The sequence below is a fragment of the Rattus norvegicus genome, chromosome 12 (assembly GCF_021556685.1).
Source record: "Rattus norvegicus strain SHRSP/BbbUtx chromosome 12, alternate assembly SHRSP_T2T, whole genome shotgun sequence".
Classification (NCBI taxonomy): domain Eukaryota; kingdom Metazoa; phylum Chordata; class Mammalia; order Rodentia; family Muridae; genus Rattus; species Rattus norvegicus.
In genome coordinates this window covers 7,956,804-7,984,028 of record NC_141545.1, presented here as the reverse complement: position 1 = coordinate 7,984,028, position 27,225 = coordinate 7,956,804, and the positions used below count along the sequence as shown (strand labels likewise).

The 27,225-nt window shown below is 48.9% G+C and overlaps 2 protein-coding genes across 8 annotated transcripts in view; one reads left to right on the top strand and one right to left on the bottom strand.

Annotated features, from left to right (window-relative positions):
* The window catches only part of Arhgef18 (Rho/Rac guanine nucleotide exchange factor 18), a 109,379-nt gene that overhangs the window by 58,565 nt on the left and 23,589 nt on the right, over positions 1-27,225 (bottom strand). For 3 of the 6 annotated variants that reach the window (XM_087578179.1, NM_001395655.2, XM_087578184.1), the window contains 8 exon segments: positions 17,822-18,072; positions 16,340-16,487; positions 12,690-12,804; positions 11,144-11,201; positions 10,616-10,660; positions 9,900-9,977; positions 9,516-9,618; positions 9,206-9,347 (listed from right to left, as the gene is read on the bottom strand). In XM_087578179.1, the coding sequence (XP_087434305.1) occupies positions 9,206-9,347; positions 9,516-9,618; positions 9,900-9,977; positions 10,616-10,660; positions 11,144-11,201; positions 12,690-12,804; positions 16,340-16,487; positions 17,822-18,072 (940 nt within the window). 6 annotated transcript variants of the gene reach the window in all.
* On the top strand, positions 199-12,761 carry LOC148002097 (uncharacterized). Of its 2 annotated transcripts, XM_087579628.1 has the most exons (3): positions 199-3,525; positions 3,847-3,996; positions 12,591-12,761. In XM_087579628.1, exons 1-3 carry the CDS (start codon positions 3,409-3,411, stop codon positions 12,606-12,608), a joined length of 285 nt encoding a protein of 94 aa, XP_087435754.1. In that variant the 5' UTR covers positions 199-3,408; the 3' UTR covers positions 12,609-12,761. The 2 variants fall into 2 exon arrangements, with proteins under 2 accessions (XP_087435754.1, XP_087435753.1); XM_087579627.1 differs by lacking the exon at positions 12,591-12,761 and having other exon boundaries at positions 3,847-4,621.

The window sequence follows — 27,225 nt, the reverse complement described above, 5'->3', positions numbered from 1 at the left end:
ATCATCTCTCCCGCCTCACGGCCCCTTTCCAGCTTCCCTGTCTTAACTCCCACCTAGGCAATCCACATTTAACAACAGAAGCAAAGTATCTACGTCTTCACACGCATTCGTGAGGAGCAGGCCCAGCCTTACATAAATGCACCGCCATCTTCTGAGCGGTTTATCAGGATGGGATCCCACTGGAAATCAAGGGCTGCCTCCAGAAGTATGTGTATGCGTGTGTGCACACCTGGGTGTGTGTGCAGGCACCTGTGCTCACGTGTGTGGGAGCTAGAGGATGCGTGTCCTACTCTGACACTACTCCCTGAGTCAGAGTCTTTTACTAAACCTGGGGCTTCACCTGCAGCACCAAGCCCAGGTCCTATATCCATCTCCCCCACAGCACTGCGGTGAAGAGGCCTGTGTGTACATGGCGTCTTTCTGTTTGGTACAGGGTCTCATACGTAGCCCTCTTCATGTAGGCCTCAGATCCACCTTACAGACCCAGCTGGCCTAGAACTCAGAGGATGCACGGACACTCCTGGCTTCTGCTTTTCCTGTTTTTAAAATGTGAGGGCTGGTACTCAGTCCCTTCTCTCGGGTTCTCACGCTTACACAAGTACTCTTTCCCACCCAGCCATTCGAGCAGCCTCCCCAAACATGTTGACAGAGATCTGTACTCCTTTCTCTGGGTTAGACCCTTAGTCCTAGGTTTAACCTCAGGACTGTCAGGATCAGTTTTTTCCAAAGCTAGCTGCCCCATTCTAAACTTCTACCAGAAGTATTGAAGGTTCTCTCCACCCTCCACCCTGCCCTTCTCCTTTCTCCTCTGGCTGGAAGGATAAGAGGACAGAACACGCAGCCTATACTTGTCAGGTAACCACAGCAGAACAGAGCCATGCTCACAAGTCCCTCCCTCCCAAACTTCAGTTAACACTTCCCTGGATTGCATAAGGAAGCTCACGGTGACCCAGTAACCACCATATCCACTGCTGCGAGTACCACACATGCAGCACCCTTGCCGCAGACACCCAGTGGGGCTCAGTGGTTTTGCTCCACATCTGCAGAATGATAAAAATCACTGAGCGGTACACGGTTTAAGGTAATTTTATGGCATATGACTCGTATCCCAATGAAACTGTCACATTAAAATAGTAACAGAGGGCTGGAGAAATGGCTCAGAGGTTAAGAGCACTGACCTCTTCCAGAGGTCCCGAGTTCAATTCCCAGCAACCACATGGTGGCTCACAACCATTTGTAGTGAGATCTGGTGCTCTCTTCTGACGCACAGGCATACACGCAGGCAGAATGCTGTATACATAATAAATAAATCTTAAAAGAGTAACAGAAGTGGACATTTGACCCTAACCAAACTGACATATTGAAAATGTAGCCATTACAGTATTTCTTAAATGTGTTCTGTGGGAACCTTTAGAACACTCCTTTTTCTTTTTCAAGATATGATGCAAGTCAGTATATCCACTATCAGTACACCGAGTTTTTGTTTGTTTGTTCCTTTATTTTTTAGGCTGGGTCTCATGTAGCCCAGGATTGCCTCAAACTTGCTGGCACCAAGGAAGCCCTTGAGCTCCTCCTGATCATCTAGCTCCACCACTTGAGTGGTATGTCACAGGCTTGCACCACCACACCCTGCCTTACGTGTAGCTTTGCGCACTCAGGAAAGCCACCAAAGGAGTCTAATCACCTTTTAGACTTAATTGAAGGGATGACTCCATTTACTCTCAAAAGCAGAGAAACCAGCTGAATTCCGTTCACTTACAACTTGACTTGTATGAGAAGGAAACAGAGTGACAGAAAGACAGACAGCTGCAGGGACTGACCAGCACCACCCTCTCAGGGAGGACACTGTTTTAAAGTTTTCCTCCCTCAACAAGCCACATTCCTCCCCTAAATATAAATTCCTTCAGGTCCCTCCAGAGCTAACCCTGAACGGTCTGGCACCTGAGAGGGTTTTCCACAAGGTAGCCAGCTCCCCTTCCCTTCCAGCAGGGAAAGTGTTTGCTTAACAAGAAAGAAGTAAAGAAAGGAAGAACGAAAGGAAGAAAGGAAGAAAGGAAGAAAGGAAGGAAGGAAGAAAGAAAAAGAAAGAAAGAACGAACAAACAGACAGACAGACAGACAGACACAAGAGGGGCTGGGTTTTAGACAGTGTTTGCGGCCTTAAAGAATTTAAAGCAGCTGGAGGTGAAAATTGCTTCAAAGTCACAGACGGAGTGGAAAGAAATGGAAACATGCCCCAGGAAGGGAGAAATGAAGGAGACCTCGATACAAGATCAGAACTATGTTAAACTCGCAGCAGATAAACACGCGGAGCCTCAGCTGCTTACCACAGCCAGGGTGCCTGGGGTGGTAAGCAGTGCAAGTGGCCAAATTGCTCCTGTGCGACAAGAATGCAAATTACACCCAGCTATGCAACAAAGTGCCGGGGGCCACTTCAGTAGAGAAAGTCCTGGGCCATTCACCATTCACCGTGGAAAGAAATCACAGAACCCCGGGATTTCTCTAACCTGCGACATTGAAAAAGGGGCCCAGCCCTTGAGATGTGGAGGAGGGGTTCAAGGCCAGCCTAGGCCTCTAGCTGTGCCGGTTTTGCGAGGGTAGAAAGACGGGATCACAATGTGGCCATCTGACTGCCAGAAAATAATAAATAACTGAAATATGGTCGGTTGGCCATAAAGTTTTCTGAGTATGTGCAAGGAACTGGGTTCGAGAAAATAAACAAAAACAACTGATATAAAACAAAAATTTTTACCAAGATCATTTTTCTTTAAAGGAAGCCATTGTTCTTCCCCTCCAGAAGAGCTTGAGGACTGACAAGAGTAACAAACAGGGACAAGTCTAAATTCCGACCCAGGAGGACATCCAAGTCTCCTAGACTCACACCACCAATCTAGGCTGGGAGGTCAGAGATGGCTCAGTGGACAAAAGTACTTGCAGTACAAGACTGAGTTCGAATCCCAGAACTCACGTTCGGGTACGAAGCTACTCCACAGAGTTGCTCTCTGGCCCCCGGCACCCACTCTCACACTTCACTCACACACAACAATCCTCGCCGTCTCGAAGCAGGTCCATATTCGCAGGTTATGGAACTCTGAGCACCGACCATATGCACTACATCCCTTCCGAGTGTCACCTCACCGAACCCACTCAAGTTCTTATTCTCATTTTGACAAGGGGAGAGACTGGGTCTTGGTGATGTTACGCGACCCATACGATAGAATTGGGACCAGAAGCTCAGGTCTGATGTGACACTCGAGATTTCTCTCCTCCCACTTCAAAGGCTAAGCATTCATCCACGCACCTGCGAAACAAAACAAAACAAAACCCCCAAACCAAAAGCCAAAACCCAACCCCTTCAATCTTCAAATCGCCCACACTCATCAAGCCGTGTGCACGCTACCAGCAAGAAATGGAAAGGGGCCTTGAACGTCAGCTCCGGGTCCCAATGCCGCGAGCAAAGACGGATGGTGAAAAACTCCGGAAAACTTTCCTCCCCTTGGCCAGCCGTTCTTTCACCAAGCTACAGGTAACTTTTTAAAAAAGAAGATAAGGCGAGGACAGCAACAACAAAAACGCTCAATTTGCCTGGGAGCAATCAAAGTTGTATCGCACCTGCTTGATTCTCCGCCTAGAAGGAATCCAGAAAGCAAAAAACGAAACTCACACCCAGTTTGCACGGTGTTGCACCCAAACGCTCGCAGGCAAGGGTGTCAAGATTTCCCGAGGGCCTAAAGTGGTGCAAGAGGTTGCTGTGGGGGACACTCCACCCTTGACCCTGGCCCTGGTGTCCCCAAGCCAGGAGCAAAAGGCTGCATGCAGTTGAGTGGCTTTTCTTTCTCCTTTCCAGGAAAGGCGACTACAGCGTCCACGGCGCAGGGACAGGGTGACTGGGTATGGTCTGCATCACTGCACCCCCACATTCTCCACTTGGAGCCCCACTTATATGGAAGAGGTCACCTGTAAGGGAGGCGTGCACAGCCCTGAGGCACCATTGGAGGTATGCTATGTACTAGGAAGTTTCCAAAGAGTCCGCGACCCCGGCCCCTGCGCCACGAAATTCGCCGCGGCCCCCTCACCTCCGCGGGGTCCCTCACAGGCCGCTCTCCGCCCTGCTGGCTCCCGGGTCGCTCTCGCAGCCTCCGCCCGGCCTCCAAGGAGCCGGAAGCGGTGTGCCGTGCGAGACCAAGCTGCGCATGTGTAGGCCGTCCCCAGAGGGGGCGGGGCCCGGAAGGGGGCAGGGCCTCGTCCAGAGGTAGTTCCTCCTGGCACCTGGGACTTTGGGACTTTGCACTTGGCTGAGCCCGTCCTTATAACAACCTCGGCCCTCTACATGCATGTGTACATAGTTATGCACACTCATACACACATGTGCCGGCACACATACAGGCACGTATACACACACATACACCCACACACGCAAACACACCCCAGACACTCCCACTGAGGAAGCATCAGATACCTGCAGACAAGCTGTTGACCGTCGGGAAGCATATTAAAGACCCTATTGGAGGTGGGATGGCGACGAAACCTCTCAGTAGGTTAAAGTGCTTGCTACCAGCTTGATGCCCTCAGTTGATAAGAGGAACCCACATCTTATGCGGCGGGATTAGTTACCACAAAGTTGTTCCTTGACCTCCATACACACTTACGCCATGACATACAAGTGTTCTCCAACCCCCAACATAGGAGGGGGTGTCAAGGCTGGAAAGGTAGCGTTGCTGGTGATACGTGACCTTAGCTGAGAATGTCTTCTAATCAGTGTGCTTGCCCAGCTCCCCTGCACTGCACAAATTACCATCCTGGCGCTTGGGAGGCGGGGCAGAAACATACATGTAGGCACCCATGTGCATAAAATAGAATAAGTAAATAAAGTATTGAAAAGTAAATAACAAAACATAAGTAAATTAGAAAAATTAAACAACGGGATGAAACAAAATGACCTCAATTCTAAGTTTGAATCCTGACTAAGCAAAGACTTTCTTCTTAATGTTTATTTATTTTTTTTATTTCTTGTGTGTGTTTCCCTATATGTATGCATGTGCACCATGTGTGCCCCTGATGCTCGAGGAGGCCATAAGAAGGTGTTTGATTCCTTGGAACTGGGATTATGGGTGATTATGAACCATTCTTCGTATGGGTGCTGGGAACCTATCATGGGTTCTCTGCGAGAGCAGCAAATGCTTTTGACCACTTAGCTTTCACTCTAGCTTAAGATAACTTCTGGCTTGGCAAAGGGGCACACACAGGTAGTCCTAGCTATTCAAATGGATGAAGCAGAAGAATCACGTGATCCCAGGAGTTTAGAAACAGCCTCTGATAGAGCAAGGCTCTGCTTTTAAAAAAGCAATATAAAGGGTTGGGGATTTAGCTCAGCGGTAGAGCTGATTTCGGTCCCCAGCTCCGAAAAAAAGAAAAAAAAAGCAATATAAAACAAAACAACCCCTTCCTCAAAGAGAGAGAAACATTTAAAATTTTTGGAGGGCTAAGATGTTTAAGAGTGTTTGTCTGGTGTTTGAGAGGCCTTGGGTTTCCACCCTCGGGCACACCTGCAATCTCATTTCTAGGAAGCTGGAGAAGTGGAAGCTTAAAGCATTCTTGGTTACATAGTCAGTTTGAGGGCAGCCTGGGCTACCTGAGATTCTGTCTCCAAAACAACAAAACCAAAATCCTTGGGGCAGCAAGATGGCTCAGTGAGTAAGGGTGCCTGACAATCTGATTCCCAAACATGGCACAGGGAGAGAACTGAGGGAGGAAGAAATCCTCCACCTTTCTTTCATACATGAGCTTTGGCAAGTGTGCCTGCCCCCAGGGAATATGTCTTCAAGCTGCAAAGAGAAAGTCGAGGATCTCTTCAAGTAGTTGGGTGTTTGGGGCAATGGAAACACTCAGTACAGCAAGGCTGCCTCCCCCTTCCCTCCCTCTCCCCCTCTGTTATCTGCATAAAATCTTCCAGATCACAGGGTGGCAGTCAGGAAATGACAGGTTGTAGGGACTGTTATCCTTCCAGGATATACTCCTTAGGAGTTATTGATCAGCTAGCTCTGGTAGGTTGCACCCAACATTCTGCCTTGCTCACTGCTGGATCATCTGCATCTCAGGGTTGAGCCTGTATGTGCCTTTAAAGAACCTGTCAGAAAACAGCTGCGGCCCTGCAGACCATGTGCTGTCCACTCAGCTCTACCATGGTTACCTGAACGCTACAAGCAGGCAGTCCATACAGAAAGGAGGGTGAGCAGGCAGTCCATACAGAAGGGAGGGCGAGCAGGCAGTCCACACAGAAGGGAGGGCAGAGGTGAAGCTGAGTTTGCAGAGTGCCCGTCCAGCACGCATGAAGCTCTGGGTCCCAACCCCAGCACCACATAAACCGGAAGTGATGATACATGGCTATGATTCCAGAAGAACTGGAAGATCCAGTCATCTTTGGCTACTTGGCAAGTTTGAAACTTGAGGGTAGCCTGGGCTATAGGAGACCCTTTTATGAAAAAGAAAGAAAGAAAGAAAGAAAGAAAGAAAGAAAGAAAGAAAGAGAGAGAGAGAGAAAGATGGGGAGGCCAAGGGGTAGAGTGAAAAGGGAGGAGGAGAAGGAGAGGAGAGAAGATTAGAAAAAAGATAAAGAGAAAGAAACCCTGACATCACACCTACTCAAAGAGTAAAGATGGCCGCCAGGCAGTGGCAATGAACGCCTTTAATCTCCGCACTTAGGAGGCAGAGGCAAGCAGATCTCTGAGTTTGAGGCCAGCCTGGTCTTTGAGAGCAAGTTCTAGGACAGCCAGGGTGACACAGAGAGACCTGTCTCAAAAATAAAAATCGGCTAGAGGTGTGCCTCAGTGGTAGAGCCCCTGCCTACAATACTGATCTAATGTGTCAAGTCTCTTCTGTCCAGTCACCATTACAATAAACAGCAGTAGCCACAGGCAGAATGTCCTATAGTCCCTTAACCAGTGAAATGACACTTTGACAAAAAAGGGGTGGGGACAGTGTGATGAAAAACCTGCCACTCTGGTGTCTGGGAGGCACCGGGTCTGTGGTTCTTACATCAAGGTCTATGCACACCCTGGGGCCTTCTGGGAGTCTTAGATAACCGGGTCTCACCTCGGGCCTTCCCACCAACAAGAGACATTTTGTCACGACTTTAGATGAGGCAGGGGCTACTAGTGCCTAGTGGGTTAAGGGTTCTGGGACGATTAATTGACCTCAAAGGCCAACAGTGCTGATGTCCTACAGTTGAACCTTGAACTTGCCTGAGTCTTGCTTGTAAATACTCTGTAGTTGGACTTCTTGCTGCTAATGTGTACACGCATAGGCACATCTGCGTGCGCCACACACACGATAGAATATCATGTATGCTGGTTTGAATGTACTATCTAACCTACTATGGTATTGAGCTTCTGATCCTCCTGCCTCCACCCCTGGAATTCTGGGATCACAGGCACACGCCACCCATGCTGAAGGTGCAGCCCAGAGCCTTCCGAATGCTCAGCAAATAACCTGCCAGCTGAGCTAATCGTCAACACCACACACGTCTTTTAAGAAGCAACTACCTTCTCTTTAATTCTCCTCAAAATTGGGCTCGATTTCAAAAGGGAAATGTTCAAAATCCCAGAGTTCTCTCTCTCTCCAAGGATTGCAGTAACCTAGCACTGTTTGCCAAGTCCAGACTTATGCCAGCCCAGTTCAACCTAGTCCAGCCTAGCCCAGCCATTTTGGACAGCTCCAGGAGGGAGTGAACTTCGTGCTACGGGTTGAACTGTCTCCCCTCAATTAGTGTATATAGCCCTATCCCTTCCTTTATTGCAGAATAAGACCATGGGTCAGTAGAGGACTGATAACCTGAATGCTATCCCCGGAACCCACATGGTGGGAGAAGGGAATGGACCTCCATACCCACACTCATATTGACACATCTTGTTTGGAACCCTGCCCTAGCACATTTACTCAGTCCTAACTCATGGTGAACCTCATATTGGGCTAGGTTGAGCCCCTACTCTGATGTGATGATAGGTCCTTAAAGGGAAGGAGGTTGTAGGCTGGCACGAGGACACGTCAGAAAACGCACTTTCCCTGGAAGCACGAGGACCTAAGCTCAGCCCTCCAGAACCCACATGAAAATAATAAACAATAAGCCGGGCCCAAGAACACAGTGATTATAATCCCAGGAGTCGGAGAGAGGAGGATCCCCGGGGTATGCAGGAGGCTGCTGCATCAGCAAACACCAGGTTCTCTAAAGACCTTGTCTCAAAAAAAGATGTGGAGAGTGATAGAGGCAGACATCCAGAATTAATCTCCAGCCTCCACATGCATGTAGACACATGTGCGTGCATGTACACAGATAAACCTGCACACTAGCCTCCACATGCATGTGGACACATGAGCATGCATGTACACAAATATACCTGCACACTAGCCTCCACATGCATGTAGACACATGTGTGTGCATGTACACAGATATACCTGCACACTAGCCTCCACATGCATGTGGACACATGTGTGTGCATGTACATAGATATACCTGCATACTAGCATCCACATGCATGTAGACACATGTGTGTGCATGTACACAGATGTACCTGCACACTAGCCTCCACATGCATGTGGACACATGTGCATGGATGTGCCTGCACACAAGTCACACATAAAACATAACGGAATGGCACAGAAGAAAACACTGCCAAGGTTGTCCTTTGGTATTTATATATAAGCACCTTCAAATGCACACATGAACAAGCACGAGTACAAGGGAAGGAAAGAGAGAAAAGAGAGTTTGGGACTCCAGGGTGCACACAACAACATTGTAGGATGATGCTGTCACGAGGTTGGAGAGCTACCAGAATCTGGGAGAAGGATGTGGAGAAACCCAACACCTGAGGATAACTTGACCTTGGCCAGTCAGGTCCCAGTACTATGACAAAACGTGTTTCTGAGATTTTAGCCAGGAAATACAAGATATTTTGTCACCACGTCTGATAAAAACCCTGCCTGCCTGAGTCCAGATGCGGCTGGATTTCTACAAAGGCCAAGGCTGAGATAGAACTTAGTCACCATCCCCAGTGACTGACCCGTCCCTCTGGGTCTCTCCAGGTTCTACTCAGATTTGCTCACATTGGAGAGAGTAAAATGGAGCCAGGATGTACCAGAGGATGGAGGGGCATTAATGAAGAAAGAAGGCCGACACCCCCTTTGGGTGGACGGAGGGGGCTGGGACTCACCTGAGCTCAGCAAAGGTTTGCCACACAGAGGACAGCTGGAGTGGCCCGAGAAGGTTCCTCGCACCAGCTGGTGCCCGTTGACACACTCCCGCTTTCCTGGAACATCCTGAATCTTATCTTTTAGATGTGCTGGGTTCTTCCCCTGCTTGAGAAAATGATGGGCCTTAGAATATCTCCTGCAGAGTCTGGTCCTTTTTAATGCCCTCCACCTCCATTTTTTCTAGTCCGGGCTTGGATTCCAGGGTTCCCGAGTCAAGGGTACATCGTGGAGCAGGGAAAGGAAGGAAGAGGAGTCCCCACGCTCACCCACCTTCTCCTTCTGCCTCGTGACCCTGCTGCGGAGGGAGCTCAGGCTGCGCTTCACTCTGGTGCTCTTGTCCGTCTTCTCATTCTTGCACACACCATCCTCGCTCCTGGACAGTAGGAAGTGGGTGAGGAAAGGCTTCAGGTCATTCTGAGGCAACTCTGGAAGGTGCTCCAGGAATACGCTTCCCCATAATGTGATCCCATCTTTGGTTCCCAGTTCCCCATCTCTTCTTCCCTGGTTTTCTTTCTCCTCTCCTTTCACTTTCCCCTGCCCTTGCTCTGCAGCCCAGGCAGCCCTGTCTCAGCCTTCGTTCTCTGGGTGAAGTCAACTCTTAGGGGACTTTGTATAAAGGCTCTACTATAGCCACCTCTGGCAGCTTGCGCTTACTCTGACAGGAACTCGAACCAGGTGAGGTTGGAGTGGGGTCCTCCAGGGCTGATGGACATGCGAGCTCGCTGACGGGCCCTGTGGGGTAGAGTGGGACAGACATGTAGATCTGCAGGCAACTCTTCCCGTATCCTTCATTTGCGCATCGCCAGGGTTTTAGAGTACAGGCGCATCTCCAGGGTGTGGGGGAGCTCTCTGAGGGCCCACCGGTGACTGTGGGCTTGCATACAGGGACGCCATCACTGCATTCCAGCAGAGGGCAGCAGCACTGTGTCTTGGACAAACCGCATGAGCGCATGAGGGAAGTTTTCTAACAGCTCTCAGGAAACATTAGGCTTCCTTTCTTCATTTCTCCGTCCTCCTCCTCTTCGGCGCCATTCCTTTCCTCCTCCTTCTTCTTGTCTTCTTCCTCCCCTAGCCCCACCACCTTAAGTTTTAACTTCTGCCTCCTTCCCTTTTTCCTACCCCTCCTTCTTTGGCAGAGTTTCGTCAAATAGCCCAGGTTAGCCTTAAACTCACAGTCTTCTTGCTTTGTCAGTCTCCTAAACGCTGAGGTGAAAGGCATGTGTCGTCACAGCCATAAGCACCCTTCCTCCTCCTACCAGATCCTGTAACTGTGCCCTCTCCTACAGATGCCGACACCTGTCCCTCACACTCGTTTCTCCCTTCCCTGTCACGTTTGTCCTCTCCTTCACGCCTGTTCCCATCTCACTTACCCGTGGTACTGCCTCAGCTCCTGAAGCACCTGTTGCACTATCAGCCTAGAAAGGGACGGGATACAAACACATGGACCACGATTCCTTGGCCAGACCCAAGCTCCCGTGCTCACTCTAACTGGGTGCCCTGAGGATTCCGGGGTGTCTTTCTCCTAGGCAAAGGTTGTTTGTGAGCGTCTGAGCAAGATTAAGCTAGCATGGCTAGCTATCGTAAAACAAACCTGTTTTTGATAAGTTCTTGTGTATTTCAGGCCAACATCCTACCCACAATTAGCTGAGGATGACCTCGAACTCTCCCAATCTTCCCGCCTCTACCCGCTCAGTGGTAGGATGACAGGGAGACACTACCACATGCCTGGTTTATGGAGTCACAGGGATGGGATCCAATGCAGCACTCTATCAAATGAGCCCCAGCCCAGCCGTGGTTGCTTACAAACAGCAGCATTGCATCCCCCGGCCCCAGCCTCTACCACCTCCCTCTTAAGCCACTCTACTGGCACTCCTGCCTGCTGTGGGGCAGACACTCACACATGGTCTGGCTCCACGTGGTCCTTTTCCAAACACTCCAGCACCGGGGGTTCAAGGCCTAGAAGCAGTCCCCAGCATGGGGAGCAGAGGAGTGAGCAAGGATCCAGCTCGACACCTGCCCGCCTCCAGCCCACGGATGATCAGAAGCTTCACACATAACACTAGCAGTCTCTCAGGGAGGAGAGACAGGAAGCTTGGGACCAGGACTTCACCGGCATGGTAGTGTGTCTGTGCAAACTCGAAGGATCTCCCAGGGACACTCGGAGCTACACACAATGTACCTTCTTACTGAGGAAAACCAGGGAGGCTCAGACCCATTCAAAAGAGCAGGTTGGATCTGTCTGAGGACTGCTTGAGGGAGAATGCAGAAGTGTAGTCTTTGGTAGAGATTCCAAGACCGAGAGGGAAACAGAGAGAGGAAAGGGGAACTTGGAGGGAAGTTGAAGATGGCTCAGTAAGTACAGGTGCTTGCTCCTAAGGATGATGACACAAGTTCAATTCCCAGACCCACACAGTAGAAGGAGAGACCCAACTCTTGTCCTCTGACCTCCACGTGTGTGTTACGACATGTGCACACCCCTCCCAACATACCACCACACACATTTGTTGGGGGTTGCTTCTAATGCTTTGAATTAACCTGGCCCATAAAATCAGGGATTTTCATGCCCAAACTCTGAAGGTCCTTGTCCCCAATTGGTTTTTGGTCGATCCATAAAGAGCCGACAGCCAATGGCTAGGCAGGTAAACTAAGGTGGGACCTTTAGCTTTTTACAAGCTAGGGACTGGGAGAGAGGAAGGAGAATCACCATGATTCGGAGCAAGACAGATGGGATTTAGATCTGCAGAAGGAAAATGATCCAAAATATAGGTGAGAAGGTATGAGCCCCCCCAGAAGGGCTGCTGAGAAGCATCTTGGGCAGCAAAGACTTGAGGGCCACCCAGCAGGAGCCAGGGTAACAAAGATAAAATACAGAATTAGAGAGTGTTAAGCCAAGAGTACCCGAAGGAAATGTGTGCCAGCTTCGAGGAGGATTAGAACTGCCCAGCAAGCTAGTCAAGGCATATTTAAAATTAACTGGTGTGTGTGTGTGTGTGTGTGTGTGTGTGTGTGTGTGTGTGTGTGTGAGAGAGAGAGAGAGAGAGAGAGAGAGAGAGAGAGAGAGAGAGAGAGATGTCAGGAGCACAAAGCAGTATAGCTAAAAATTAACGCTACACACGTTAATAACAATTATAATTTTTTTTAAAGGAGTGAAAGAGAAAGACAAGAGGGAGGGAAGGAAGGAAGGAGGGAGAGACGAAGAAACTGAGGCACAGGAAAAGGGGAAAAAGGAGAAGAGCTAGAGGCATCCTAGAGAGGAGTCAATGGCAATCATTGGAGGTTATACTCTTTCTGGACCCAAAGGATTGCCAACCTTCTGCCCAAGTGACCCTGTGCTTCCTCCATCAGCTCCTGTCTTCCGTGTGACCCAGCTGGGGCTCCACCCATGGAGCTCCTCCCTGCCCCAGTCACTAGGAATGCCGGAAAGACTTCCCCAGGCTTGGCTACCTTGTACAGGTGGAGCACACACATCTGAGCCAGAAGCCGGTTCCAGACAGCTGATCTCTTCACAGGACACAGGTACTGACTTGGATCTTAGCCTTTTCTCAGGGCTGTTGCCTTCCTGTTGGGGGAACAAGATTTGTAGTTTGGGTTACACACTGTCCTTGTGGACCCCAGGTACATACAGCCAGTGTCACCCCTTCTCCCCCAGGTCCAGATTCCAGCTACATCAGGGACCCCCTCTACTCAGTCATGGACTGTAACCCTTTACAGAACCCAGAGTTATTCTTGAGGCTGTAGGACTCAAATCCATTGGTCATGTTCAGGGACCACAGACTATATAACCCCAAGCATACATTCCCCAGATATCAGCTGCCATCACAAGTCTGAAACGCGCTTTTCCTGGTTGCAGACCCAACCTGTTTCCCTCTTGCTGCAAGCTCCACCTCAGGTAGGGCTCTTCTACGCCCGGTTGGGACTTACGCATAAGAGGACAGGCTCCCTTTGCCCTAGCCCACTGGGACATTTATGGATAGGATTCTTCTCTCCGTGTCTCCGTCTCTGGTGTGTGTGCATGCACACGTGCATACACACTAGCAGGTGCACCTGTGTGTGCTTGCGTGTAGAGGCAGGAAGATCGCCATAGGAATCATTCAAAGCACAACCTACTAATTTTGTTTTAGTGAAGATTCCTCACTGATCTAGATTTGTAAAGTAGGCTAAGGTGATCTTCCAGCGGGTCCCAGGGATCCTCCATGTCTCTGCCTTGCCAGGGCTGGGATCACAAGCCCGCCTCAGCACACCCAGCTTCTCATACATGATGGGCTCCTGGGATCGAACTCACAACCTTGTGCTTGTAAAGCAGATGATTTTCTGATGGTGCAGTCTCTCCAGTCTTATGATTCGTCTTCGATGGGAACGTGCCCATTTTAGAGAAGACACTTTGACCCTGGGATAGCACCAGATGTGTCTATGGTTTGTCCTATCTGAAACTCAGGAAGGAGTTAAATCCTCACGGTGCAGTATTAAAAGAGTGGCAATCTGACCATCAAAATGTAGACATGGGGCCTTGGGAGGAGACTACGGTTGCATTAATGTTGTTCAGGCTGGAGTTTCCCCAACTGCAATCTTTGACTGTGACAGTGTCTCACTGGGTAGCCTTGGCTGTCTGCAACTCACTGTGTAGACCAGGCTGATCTCAAATTCATAGAGATCTTCCTGTCTCTGCCTCCTGAGTGCTGGGATGAGAGCTGTGCTCTACCCCTTTACCTCACCACAGTCATCCAACCTTTAAAGAATGTGTGTGTGTCTGTGTGTGTACAGTGCATTTATGTGTTCGTGTAGCTATGGGCACATGTGTGCAGAGAACAGAGGTTACCACTGAGTACCTCACTCTCCACCTTATATTTAAACTTTAATTAACGTGTGCGTGTTCATGTGCGCACGCACACATCTGTGTGTGTGTGTGTGTGTGTGTGTGTGTGTGTGTGTGTGTGTGTGTGCATGTGAAGCTCAGAAGACAACTTGATTCCCTCCCTCTGCCATTGGGCTGAAGGACTGAACTTAGGTTGTCTGGTTCAGTGACAAGTGACTTCACCCACTGTATCTTTTCACCTGTCCTTCACTCTAGTTTTTGAGACGAAATCTCTCACTGAGTGTCACTGGACCTCATCCCACGGGTCAGGCCAGCTGACCAGTGAGCTCCAGGGATCTCTCATTATCTCCCCACTGCCCCTTGGTAGGTTTACAAGCTCGTATCACCATGCTGGGAGCTAGGGATCCAAACTTAGGTAGAAGGGCTTTACTGATGGAGCCATCTCTCCAGCCCCAGGCAGATTTATCTGAAGGGACATAGGACTGTGGAGACGGCTCAATCCATAAAGTGCCATGAGGGTACAGGTAAAAACCCACCTGGGCATGTGGCACATGTTTATAATCTCAGAGCTGGGGAGGGGCGGTGGAGATGGGTAGGCTCCTGGGGCTTGCTGGCTAGCCTACTTGGCAATGGTCTTTTCTTCTTTCTCTTCTCTTCTCCTCTTCTCTTCTTTCTCTTCTCTTCTCTTCTCTTCTTTCTCTTCTCTTCTCTTCTTTCTCTTCTCTTCCTTCTCTTCTCTTCTTTCTCTTCTCTTCTCTTTTCTTCTCTTCTCTTCTTTCTCTTCTCCTCCCCTCCCCTCCCTTCCCTTCTCCTCCCCTCTCCTTCCCTTCGCGTTCTGCTTCCTTTCTTCCTTCCTCCTTCCTTCCTTCTTTCTTTCTTTCTTTCTTTCTTTCTTTCTTTCTTTCTTTCTTTCTTTCTTTTTTGAGATAGAGTCTCTTTATATAGCCCTAGCTATCCCGGAACTCACTATGTAGACCAGTCTGGCCTTGACCTCACAGAGATCTGCCTGCCTTTGCATCCCAAGTGCTGGGGTTAAAGGCCCATGACATCATGCCCGTGCCCAGCCTTCTTAGCAAGTTTTAATCTGTCTCAAAAGAAGGCAGATGGCACTGAGAAATTACGTCAGAGGTCATCCTCTGGTTTCCACACCCTCTCCCCACCCTACATGCTTACACACATGGATGCGCGCGCGCGCACACACACACACACACACACACACACACACACACACACACACACACCACACATGCACGCACGCACCAGGGAGGGGGAGGGAGGGAGGCAGGGAGGGAGGGAGAGAGAGAGGATAGAAACTGATGGAATAGACATGGACAACACATGTACATTTCTTGTCATTGCCTTGTGATTCACTGCACCTCCAAGGACCATCCAATAAGAAAGTCATCAACAAACACAGCTCTTGACCCTAGACTTCTAGACTCATGAACAAAAACAAACCTTTTTTCTTTATAACATACCCACTCTGTGGTATTCTCTCTCTCTCTCTCTCTCTCTCTCTCTCTCTCTCTCTCTCTCTCCGTCTCTGTCTCTCTGTGTCTCTGTTTCTGTCTCTGTCTCTGTCTCTCTCTCTCTGTCTCTGTCTCTCTGTGTCTCTGTTTCTGTCTCTGTCTCTGTCTCTCTCTCTGTCTCTGTCTCTCTGTGTCTCTGTTTCTGTCTCTGTCTCTGTCTCTCTCCGTCTCTGTCTCTCTGTGTCTCTGTTTCTGTCTCTGTCTCTGTCTCTCTCTCTGTCTCTGTCTCTCTGTGTCTCTGTTTCTGTCTCTGTCTCTGTCTCTCTCTCTCTGTCTCTGTCTCTCTGTGTCTCTGTTTCTGTCTCTGTCTCTCTGTCTCTCTCCGTCTCTGTCTCTCTGTGTCTCTGTTTCTGTCTCTGTCTCTCTCTCTGTCTCTGTCTCTCTGTGTCTCTGTTTCTGTCTCTGTTTCTGTCTCTGTCTCTGTCTCTCTCTCTGTCTCTGTCTCTCTGTGTCTCTGTTTCTGTCTCTGTCTCTGTCTCTCTCTCTCTCTCTCTCTCTCTCTCTCACACACACACACACACACACACACACACACACACACGCATGCACACACTATGGCACAAAGCAACTCAGGACCCAGGGGTGCCACAGCCATGGGCCAAATTAGGGAGATCCTTCCTCCCTGCCCTCACTGTGATTGGTGACTTCTGATAGCCATGGAGTCCATACTCCCTTCCACACAGCATCGAATCCCAGAGGGGTGCCTACTGTGCCTACTACTGTTCAGATGGATTCGTTCAGATTCTGCTCACCTTGCTTGAGGGTGCTGGTGTCCCACTGACAGGTAAGCATCCTTGGATCCAAGTCTTCTGCCCATCTCCAGACAGATTCAGAGCGAGGCTAGCCAGAGTCCGGGGGAGACAGGCCCCCTCATCCACCTCAGAGGCATCAAGGCTGAGCCTGGGGGAGAGCAGACATTGAAGCTTTAGCGGTCAGTATCCATCTGGCTATGGTCTTGGGCACACAAAGGAAGGAGTGAATTCACAGGGAAGGTTCCAGGTCAGGGAGGGGGTAGGCCACATCGAGGACTCCAAACCTCCCAATACAAGGAGTCCTCATCTTCATGGAGATCTTCTCCGCATCTTTCTATAGAAGTTTCCTTTCTTCCTCCCTCCTCTACTTCTTTTCCTTCCTTCCTTCCCTCCTTCCTTCCCTCCATCCTTCCTTCCCTCCTTCCTTCCTTCCCTCCCTCCTTCCTTCCTTCCTTCCTTCCTTCCTTCCTTCCTTCCTTCCTTCTTTCCTTCCTCCACTTTTCAATGTTGAGGGCAAAACCCAGGGCCTCATGCATACTAGGCAGGCACTCTACCATTAAGCTACACCTTGAACCCTCTTAGGGGGAGCTGAGGCACACCAGTAGGGATGGAGATGGCTGAGGCCCCTCTACTTCTGGTGCTGTTACTGTGTGTGCAGGGAGATGATACTCGTCTCGTGTTTGGATCACTTGTGAGGCTGTAGCATGCAGGTGGTGGGCAAACGTTGTGTGGACGTCCCACTGCTTTTAGCCCATTAGGTATGGGCTTAACAGGGTGAGTGGGAAGCAAGCAGTTTCTATGTGTACCACACATGTGTGTTTGTATGTGTGGGAATCTACACACGCACACATATGCGTGTTTGTGAGAGGACAGATTTGGGCTGCTTCTAGCAGCACAGATACCCCAGAGGCTCTATGTCGTGTTTGTGTGTGCAGGACCTCACATATACATATTCCCACATGCTTCTTCCCAATTAAACTTCCCATTTGGAGGGAAGAGGAACCCTTAGAAACTCACAAGAAAGCTCAAGATCCTGAGGTTATATGGAAGTTCATACACAGTTTCTGGGGGAGAAGAGACTCTTTGATGAAGCTGCCTGCAAGCTGTACGGGGAGGCCCAGTTGTGACTTCCGTGAGTCAGAGTCGGTATTCACGATGTAGCTGCTTTGGCGTTACTTACACTCACGTAAGTAACCCCTCCCCCAAACTCCTATAAGTAAACTCTAATGAAATTGGTTCACTGTGCTGGACTCGGATGGCATGACTTCTTTGGTCTATTACTGGTGCCCTATCTGGGGGAAGAGATGTTTGTATGTCCCCAGCCCAGTCATACAGCTGGGTACAGTGAGGACAGCCGTGGGAGGCTGCGACAGCCGTGGGAGGCTACGACAGCCGTGGGAGGCTGCGACAGCCGTGGGAGGCTGCAGGTCCCCTCATTCCTTCCTTGTGGCACCTGGAAGGTAGGCAGTGGTGGGGGCTGACCTTCGACCCCTCTCTGAGCAGCTCCGGGGTCTCTCCCAGCTGTGTCTTTGAGGCAGGGCTGAAGCTCCCTCACAGCTTGTGTGGAAGGACTCTCTTCTGGGGGTCTCAGGATCCATAACCACTTCAGACTGATGGAGGTCAGAAGGGGCCCCCAAGCCCAGATCTCGGAGGTACTCGCTGCCCTGAAGGGCTCCCAGGTCCAGGCTGAGGTCTTCTGCGCTCTCGCTGAGGTGCCTCAGAAAACCATCTTCCTGCAGGTGGGGAAAAAGAGGGTGTCAGTCAAGGGATGGCAGAGGTGAGGTCTCCTGGGCTCAAGTCCCCACTCCTTAACACACAGATGGGCTTCCTGCCCAATGGGAATTCACCTCTCCAGTGGCATGCTGTGGTGGTTTCAGTAAGAAGGGTTTTCAGTCTTTCTTTGGTCCACCATTTCTTAACTATGCCCACTTTTTGGAATGGTAATGTGTGTTCTGTGCCGATGTGGAAGAATGTGATCTACTTCTAGGTTTCGATTTTATAGGGGGTTACAGTATCACGAGTCTCAGAAGGGACTTTGGACTTTTAAACAATGTTGAGACTGAGATAGACTATGGAGACTTTTGAAGTTGGACTGAATACATTTTGCTGTAAATATGGATAGAAGAAGTATGGAGAGTGGATCATGGTGGTTTGAATAAGAATACACCCAATAGGGTCATATATTTAAATGGTTAGTCACCAGAGAGTGGCACTATTTGAAAGGATTAAAAGGATTAGGAGGTGTGGCTTTGTTGGAGGGAATGTGTTCTGGGGGTGGGCTTTGAGATTTCAAAAGCCTATGGCTCCAAGAATCTCTCTCTGTCTCTCTCTCTCTCTCTGTCTCTCTCTCTGTCTCTCTCTCTGTCTCTCTCTCTGTCTCTGTCTCTCTCTCTCTCTCTCTCTCTCTCTCTCTCTCTCTCTGTCTACAGATCATGATGTAGCTCCCAGTTGCTGCTCCGGCACTGGCCTACATGCTGCCATGGAGATAATGGACTAAACCTCTGAAACTGTAAGCCAGCCTCCAATCAAATGCTTTCTTTTATAAGAGTTCCTGGGTTGGGGATTTAGCTCAGTGGTAGAGCGCTTGCCTAGCAAGCGCAAGGCCCTGGGTTCGGTCCCCAGCTCCGAAAAAAAAAAAAAAAAAAGAGTTCCTTGGTCATGGTTTCTCTTCACAGCAATAAAAGAGTGACTAAGACATATTCCTATTCTGGGATTCAAGGTTTCATTCCCCTAAAGGCGGCCATGCTGGATTTCTATGCTTTTTAGTCAGACCCACAGATCATTTCGCTGTATGCATAGGCTACATTTCACATGTGTGTGTGTGTGTGTTCGGGTATGTGGAGGTACAGTGCATATGTTTTATGTGCGTGTAAAGGTCACAGGGTCAACTTTGGGCAGCTTTCCTCAGGGTCTTATCTTGTTGCTGTGATTGCACACTAAATGTCTAATACTATGTGTCTAAGTCAACTTCAGGGAGAAAGAGTTTATCTGACTGATAGTCCCAGGTTGTGGGAAATGGCATCACCCGCAGTCAGTTGAGCCTTTCCTTTTCAGCAAATATGATCAGGAGAAGCCCCTTAGACAAGCCCACAGGCTAACCCACTTTAGACAAACCTCTGTGGAGATTGTATTCCTAGATGCTTCTACATTGTGTCAATTCGACAATCAAAAATAACAATCGCAGGTCCCATCCATCTTGGCTTTTGAGACAAGGTCTGTCAGAGGCCTGGAACGCACCCATTTGTCCTTGTTGGTTGGCCAGTGAGCCATGGGGATCTGTCTGTCTCTTCCCCTCCAACACTGGGATTACCAGTTTGTGCTGCAACTCCAGGCTAGTCTGTTTCACGCAGGTTCCTGGTGTGTGAACTCAGGCCCTGGTGCTTGCATAGCAAGGGCTTCACCAACCAAGCCATCCGCACAGCCCAGATTACATTCTGTTTATTTGTCTTTTGGCTCTTGTGAGTCACCGCTAAGGAAAGGATCATACAGGTATCCATTTGTAATCTGCTTTCAGTGTTGTTTTGTTTCTCGGACAGAAACTCTGCTGGACCGCTCTGGGTGATGGGAACTCACAAGCCTCAAACTTGCAAACCTCCTGCCTACTGGCTCCCGGGTGGGGACTTCAGACATGCAGCATCACAACTGGCCCCACTTTCAATTATTTTCTCATTTTTTTTTTTACATTTCTTTGCCTGTTTCTACATCAGAGGACAACTTGTGGGAGCCTGCTCTCTCCTACTATCATGTGAGTCCTGGAAGTGGAATTCAGGTCACCAGGGTTTGGTGGCAAGCTCCCTCACCTACTGAGCCATCTTGCTGGCCTTCCTTTCAGTTCTTTTTTTTTTTTTTTTTTTTTTTTTTTTGTCTATACCAGGAAGCAAAATTGCTACCTCTCATAGTGGTTCTTTGTTTAAGTTTTAAGGGTGTACCTGAGCACTCTATCCCCAAGCTAGCAGTGTGTGTGTGTGTGTGTGTGTGTGTGTGTGTACGCGTGTGTACGTGTGTGTGTTGGTGACACAGGGTCTCTCACTGAACCTAGAGCTCATGGTTTTGGCTGGTTGGGCAGTAAGCCCTGTGATCTCCCTCCTTTTACTCCCACACCAAGTGCTGGAGTTAGAAGCATGCACCAGCCTCTAACATGCCTCATGTTTTTTTACATGGATCCCGAGAATCTGAACTCTGGTCTTCATATTTGCGCAGCAAGTGCTTTAAAAACGGAGCCATCTCCCCGGCCCACTCCTCCTCCCTCTGTTCTTAAATACCATGTCTAGTTTTCATTCAGTCTCTTTCCAAACGATCGCAGGATAGATGTGTCTGGACCGGAGTGACCCTGACCTTGCTCTTCTATGCCCTTACAGTCTTGTTTCAGATCCTGCCTATCCCCGGGATTGCTCCGTTCCCGTTCCTGATGCACGGACAACCTGGCGTGGACTCCTGTCTCTCACCATTGCTTCCCCACAAGGCTTCTTTCTATCTCTGCTTTTCATCTTCCCCTAAATATAAACACGTCAGGATGGGCTCTGGGCTGGTGCTGGGCTCCCTGCTTTTCCAGTGTCTGGTCTCTTTCATCGCAGGCAGAGGTGGGAGCCAGGCCAGAGCTTGGGAGGAGGGTTCTGGGAAGCGAAAGCACAGCGTGTCCCGGCTCTCTAGCCAGCAGGCACACTGGAAGGAGGGAAAGCCCTACCTCTCCTTTGCCTGGAAGCTTGAACCCTTTTTCAGACTGGTTTCCCTGGGTGAGAAAAGAGGGAGTCCGTTCACTGGGGGGACTTCCCAGAGATCTAGGTAAACACTGTCCCAGGCTTGACACCCTGCAAGAGGATCTAAGAGATCTCCGTTCCTGCTCCACAGACTCAGGGAGCCTTAGGTTGGCCCCCAGCCCCACAGAATTTCTGCTGAGTTCAAAGTGGAGGGGAAACATCCTGCACTTCCCCTTGGGCTACCACATGCAGTTTGTATTGTACATGGATACACTTTATTTTTTTGCAGTGCTGTGGGTGGGACCCAAACCCTTGAGTATGCTAGGCAAATTTTCTATGACTGAGCCACACCCCTCAGCCCCTCATGGGGAACTCTAGGGAATGACCCTACCTCTGAGAAACACCTCCAAATCTTGGGTGTTGTTTGAAGACAGGCTTTACTATGTGGCACAGACTAGCTTCAAACTCAAGATTCTCCTGTCTCTATTTCTCAAATCACAGATAGGCTTTTATTTTAAAAACGTAAATAGTTATTTCATTTGCTCTTAGGTAGAGCTAGCTTACTGAAGCAATTTCAACGATACAGTGTCTCTATTCCTGTTTTGCCATGCAACAAAGTGTCCTAGTTTGAAACAAACAGCAAACAATCAAGGCGGCTTCGTAAACCCAAAGTCTGCAGGCTCCAAAGAACGTTGAGCCCTGACATGATAATGCAAGTGGAACATTCCACGTGTGACAGATCAAATGCAGTGATTGGGCACCAGAGAAATGGTTCAGCAGATCGAAGCATTTGCTTCCATAGCCCAACGACATGAGTTCAATCCCTGAGAACCACAAGTTCAGTGGCACTGGAGCAAAATAAATAAAAATACCACGGGAAAAAAACAAAACAAAACAAAAAAACCAAAAAAAAAAAAAAAAAACAAAAAAAACAAAAACAAAACAGGCTGGAAAGGTGGCTCAGCAGTGAAAAGCAAGCATTGTTGTTGTAGATGGTGATTCTGTCCCCGTCACCAATTTGGCACTGGAACACAACTACTCATTATGTGCAAGAGCCAGTGACTTCAGCTCCAAATGATCCGTCGCCCCCTGCTGGCCTCTGTGGTTACTGCACTCATGTGCACAAACCTCTACACAAATGTGCTTAATTTAAAAGTACCCCTTCCCCCATGCCCCACACACCACACACACATACACACACACACATACACCACACTCACACACACACACCACACTCACACATACAACACACACACCACATACACAATACACACACACCACACACACACACCACACTCACACACACACCACACTCACACACACACACCACACTCACACACACACACCACACTCACACACACCACACTCACACACACCACACTCACACACACAACACACTCACACACATAACACACTCACACACACACACCATACTCACACACACACCACACACACACAATACACACACACCACTCACACCACACACCACATACACATACACACACTACACACACACAAACACACACACCACACAACACACACACCACACTCACACACCACACACACAATACGCACACAAACCACACACACACACACACCACATACACATACACACCACACACACACAGACATACACACCACACAACACACACACTACATGCACACACACTACACACACACACAACACACACACTACACACACGCATACACACACATACACACACACAATATACACACACAAATACAGAGATAAAAAGTAGCATATGAAATACTTTCGGGCCATGCATATTAAGTATACATGAAACGTCAGTGAACCCAACGTTTAGACAGGTTTTCATCCCCCAAATTAACTTATTAGGGTTACACAAATATTCCCAACCTGGGAAAGTCCAAAATCGGGGCTGAGGAGATAACCCAGTAGGCAAAGTGCTCTCCCAACAAGGATGAGAACCTTAGTTTGGTTCCCAGCACCCACATAAAAGTCAAGATGTGGTGGCATCCTTCTGTCACTTCATCAACTGGGGAGGGCAGGGATAAGAAGATCTCTAGGTAGCCTCCAAGCCCCCCAAATGCATGAGCTTCAGTTTTGGTGACAGATTCTGTCCCCATAAATAAGATGGAGAAAAGTGAGAACTATCCCCAACTTTGACCTCTGGTGTGGACGCACACCACACATACCTATACATATTTATACAAATCTAAAATCAAGCCAGGTGTGCTGGCTCATATGAGACTATGTGTCAGCAAAACCACACATATACACAGAAGTTCTGTCTGGAGACACTTACCTAAAAATCTTAGCACCAGAGAGGTGCAGGAGGATTAGCATTTCAAGGATAGCTTTGGTTATTTAGTGAGTTTGAGGCCAGCCTGGGCTACAGGAGACCCTACCTTATAGAAACAAAAAAACAGGCCAGTTGGGAGGAGGCTCGGGATGAGGACTAGAGTTCAGACTCTCAGAATCCATCTAAGAGCAGGGTAGGTGTGTGTGTGTGTGTGTGTGTGTGTGTGTGTGTGTGTGTGTGGCCCACTATAATCCCAGTGTATGGGAGGCAGAGACAGGAAATCCCCAGAGCAAGATGGCGGACTTCAGGTTCAGCGAGATATCCTGCCTCAATGTATAAGGTTATGAGTGGCTGAGGAAGACATCCACCATCAAACTTGGACTCAGATCTGTGGACAAACACACACCCCAACACACACACACACGCACGCACGCACACACACACACTAGCTTGCTTTGTTTCGGTGCTAGGATTGAGTGGAGTGTGGCTGGCTAGTACACACTGTACCACTGACCTACATCCCATCACTCATTTTTACTCTTTAGTTCTTTAAGGATGGGCGTGTGCACCTGCAGCGGGTGTACAGCTTGTCTTCACGTGGGCCCCTAACACTTGGAGAGAGGGCTGTCTCTGACTCTGTTGGACCGCCTGGTTGGGCCTCAGTGGGAGAAGATGTGCTTAGTCCTGCTGGGACTAGATGTCCCAGGTCAGGGTGGTACCCATGGGAGGCTCCCATTCTCTGAGAGGAAGAGGAAGGGGTAATAGGGGGAAGGATTTGTAAGGGTGGGACTGGGAGGAGAGGAGGAAGGGAGGCTGCGAGTGGGACGTAAAATGAATAAATAAAGAAAAATTATTGAAAAAAGATGTGTGTGATGGTTAGTTTTTATTCTTCCCCTTACCCCCTCTCCTTCTCCTCTGAGCAGGGGGGCTCTCCCTGGGTATCCTTCAATCCTGGCACATCAAATCTCTACAGAACTAGATGCGTCCTCTCCCTCTAAGGCCAGACAAGGCAGCCCAGTTAGAAGAGCACATCCCACACACAGGCAACAGCTTTTGGGACAGCCCCTGCTCCAGTTGTTTGGGATCCACATGAAAGGGTCCAGGTTAGTCGACTCCTTGGTCTTCCTATGGAGTTTTTATCCCTTTCAGGGCCTGCAATCCTTCCCCCTATCCTTCCACAAGAGTCCCGAAGCTTTTGATGGTTAGTTTTAATTGTCAACCCCACAACATAGAGTCACCTGGGAAGAAAGCTTCAATGAGGAACTGGGTTGACCTGTGGGCATGTCAGTGGGGATGGTCTTAAGTTAACTGGTGTGAGACGGCCCAGCTCACTGTGGATGGCACCGTTCTCCAGGCAGAGTGGATACATTGAAGTGAGAACAAAGGGGAAACCAAATGTCCTGGTTAGCTTTATTGTCAACTGGACAAAACCTAGAGTCACCTAAGAACCAGGAACTTCAACTGAAGGAGTACCCAGATCAGACTGGCCTGCAGTCACACCTGTGAGAGATTGTCTTGACAGACGGTTGGTAGGGAAGAGCCCTGCCCACTGTGGGCAGCACCATCCCTAGGCACAAGCGCCTGATTCGTATAAGCAATTGGGCTCAGCACGAGGCAGAAAGGAAGCCAGTAAACAGCAGCCTCCCCATCGTCTCTGCTTCAGCTCCTGCGTTTTCTTCCTTCATTGATGAGAAACTGCAATTGTAAGATTGAATAAATGCTCTCCTCCCCGACCTGGCCTTGGTCGTGGTGTTTGTCACAGTAATAGAAACCGAACTGAAACAGCAAAGGAGCATGAGTGTGCACGATCCTGACTGTGGCTATGACATGGTGACCTGTTTGAAGTTCCTGCTTTGACGGTCCCGCAGCGATAGACTGTAACCTACAGTTATAAACTAACTTTCTGTTCCGCCTTGCTTTTGGTAAAGTTTTTCTTTATCCTGGCAGAAGAAATGAAACTAGATAGAGGGTCCCTTGCTAGGTTGGCTTTGGATTGTCAGACACATGAGTAGCCTGTGCCCCCAGGCCCAGCAAAGGACACTGAACTTGTTACAAAGCACATGGTTTGAGAAGGGATGACTGAGAAAGACTACGGTCAGTGTCCACAGCAAATGCTGGCTTTTTACTGAGCCCAGCATTTCTCCCAGTGCTGCCTGGGACCTAGGGCCTTGAGCAGGCTCAGTAAGTGCTCTGTCATGGAGTTATACTGAACTTCCTGCAAAAGGTTCTGTAGTTTAACCTGGGACATGATTGTTTTGTCTTTCATTAAATATTTTAGCATCAAATTTTATTTATTTATTCATTTGTGTGTGTGCGCATGTATGTATATATAAGCATGTGATACACGTGGAGACCCTCGAGCGTCTTGGAGTTCTCCCTAGTGGAGGACTTGGTTCTGGTCTCCCAGAGGGTGATGGTTGCCTCTTTCTTTTTTTTTTTTTTTTTTTTGGTTCTTTTTTTCGGAGCTGGGGACCGATGGTTGCCTCTTTCTACCACATAAATCCTGGGGATCAAATTGTTATCCTTGGTTCCTTTTACCAACTAAATGATCTTTTTTGTTTTAATGTGTGTGTGTGTGTGTGTGTGTGTGTGTGTGTGTGTGTGTGTATGTGTGCCATATGTATACATGTGTGCATGTGTGGTGGGGTGAGCTCACCTCCTCTGACCTAGAGGAGGACAACAGAGTGCATATGACCTGGATTTAAACTCAGATCTTCATGCTTGAGCATCAAGGGTTCTTACCCATTGCTATTGGAGATTAGTTCTAATGCTTCGAATTAATCTTAATCTACCCCCATCCCCACCCCAATGGAGAATCTGCATGTCCAAATGCTGAAGGCTCTTGTTTTTTTTTTTTTTTTTTTTTTTGAGCTGGGGACCGAACCCAGGGCCTTGCGCTTGGTAGGCAAGCTCTCTACCACTGAGCTAAATCCCCAAACTCCCCCCCCCCTCGCCAAGTTGGTTTTTGATCTGTCAATAAAGAACCAACAGCCAATGGTTGGGTAGGTAGACTGAGGCGGGACCATTAGATTTGCATAGGCTAGGAACTTGGAGAGAGGAAGGGAAGAAGATGATTATGTCTCAGAGGGAGATGGATCAGATTTAGAGCTGCAGAAAAAAATTCATCCGAAATGTAGGTGAGAAGGAAAAGCCGCCCTGTAGGAGGGTCTGCCCAGAAGGTAACAGGCAGCAAAGATAAAACACAGAATTAGAAGGTCGAGTCAGGAGTCCTGGAGAGAAATGTATGCTAGCCGGGCAGAGGATTAGCACTGCCCAGCCTTTGAGCTAGTCAAGGCATGTTTAAAATTAATTGGTGCGTGCGTGGGTGCGCGTGTGTCTGTCTGTCTGTCTGTCTGTCTTTCACTTGTGAATCCAGACAGCTCTTGGGCAGGTGTATGCATGCAGCCCCTCGGGAGCACAAAGCAGTTTAGCGAAGTTCACCGCTTCACGCTGCTATCTCTCCGGCCCCAACCATGGAGAAATCTTAGGCTTCCCAGAGCCTCGGTGCTAAATGGGCAGACTGTGGCCACCTCACATAACTATTACGGTGGGAATGTTGGTGGGGGCCTGCGTTTGGAAACACAAAGACTTGCACATTGCAGATCCTCACTCCATGTTAGGAAACGTGGCTGTCTTTATATTTCAGGTTTTAATTTAACTAAATTAATTTTTCATCTAAAACATTTAAAAGTGTTTTATGTGTATGGATATTTTGTCTTGTGCAGGTGGAGGCCAGAAGAGGGCATAGAATGCCATGGACCTGGAGTTACAGATGGTTGTCAGTCACCATGCCATGTGGGTGCTGGGAATTGAGCTTGTATATTTTGGAAGAGTGGGGCCTTAACCACTGAGACATTTCTTCAGCTCCTGTTTTTTTGTTTGTTTGTTTGTTTGTTTGTTTGTT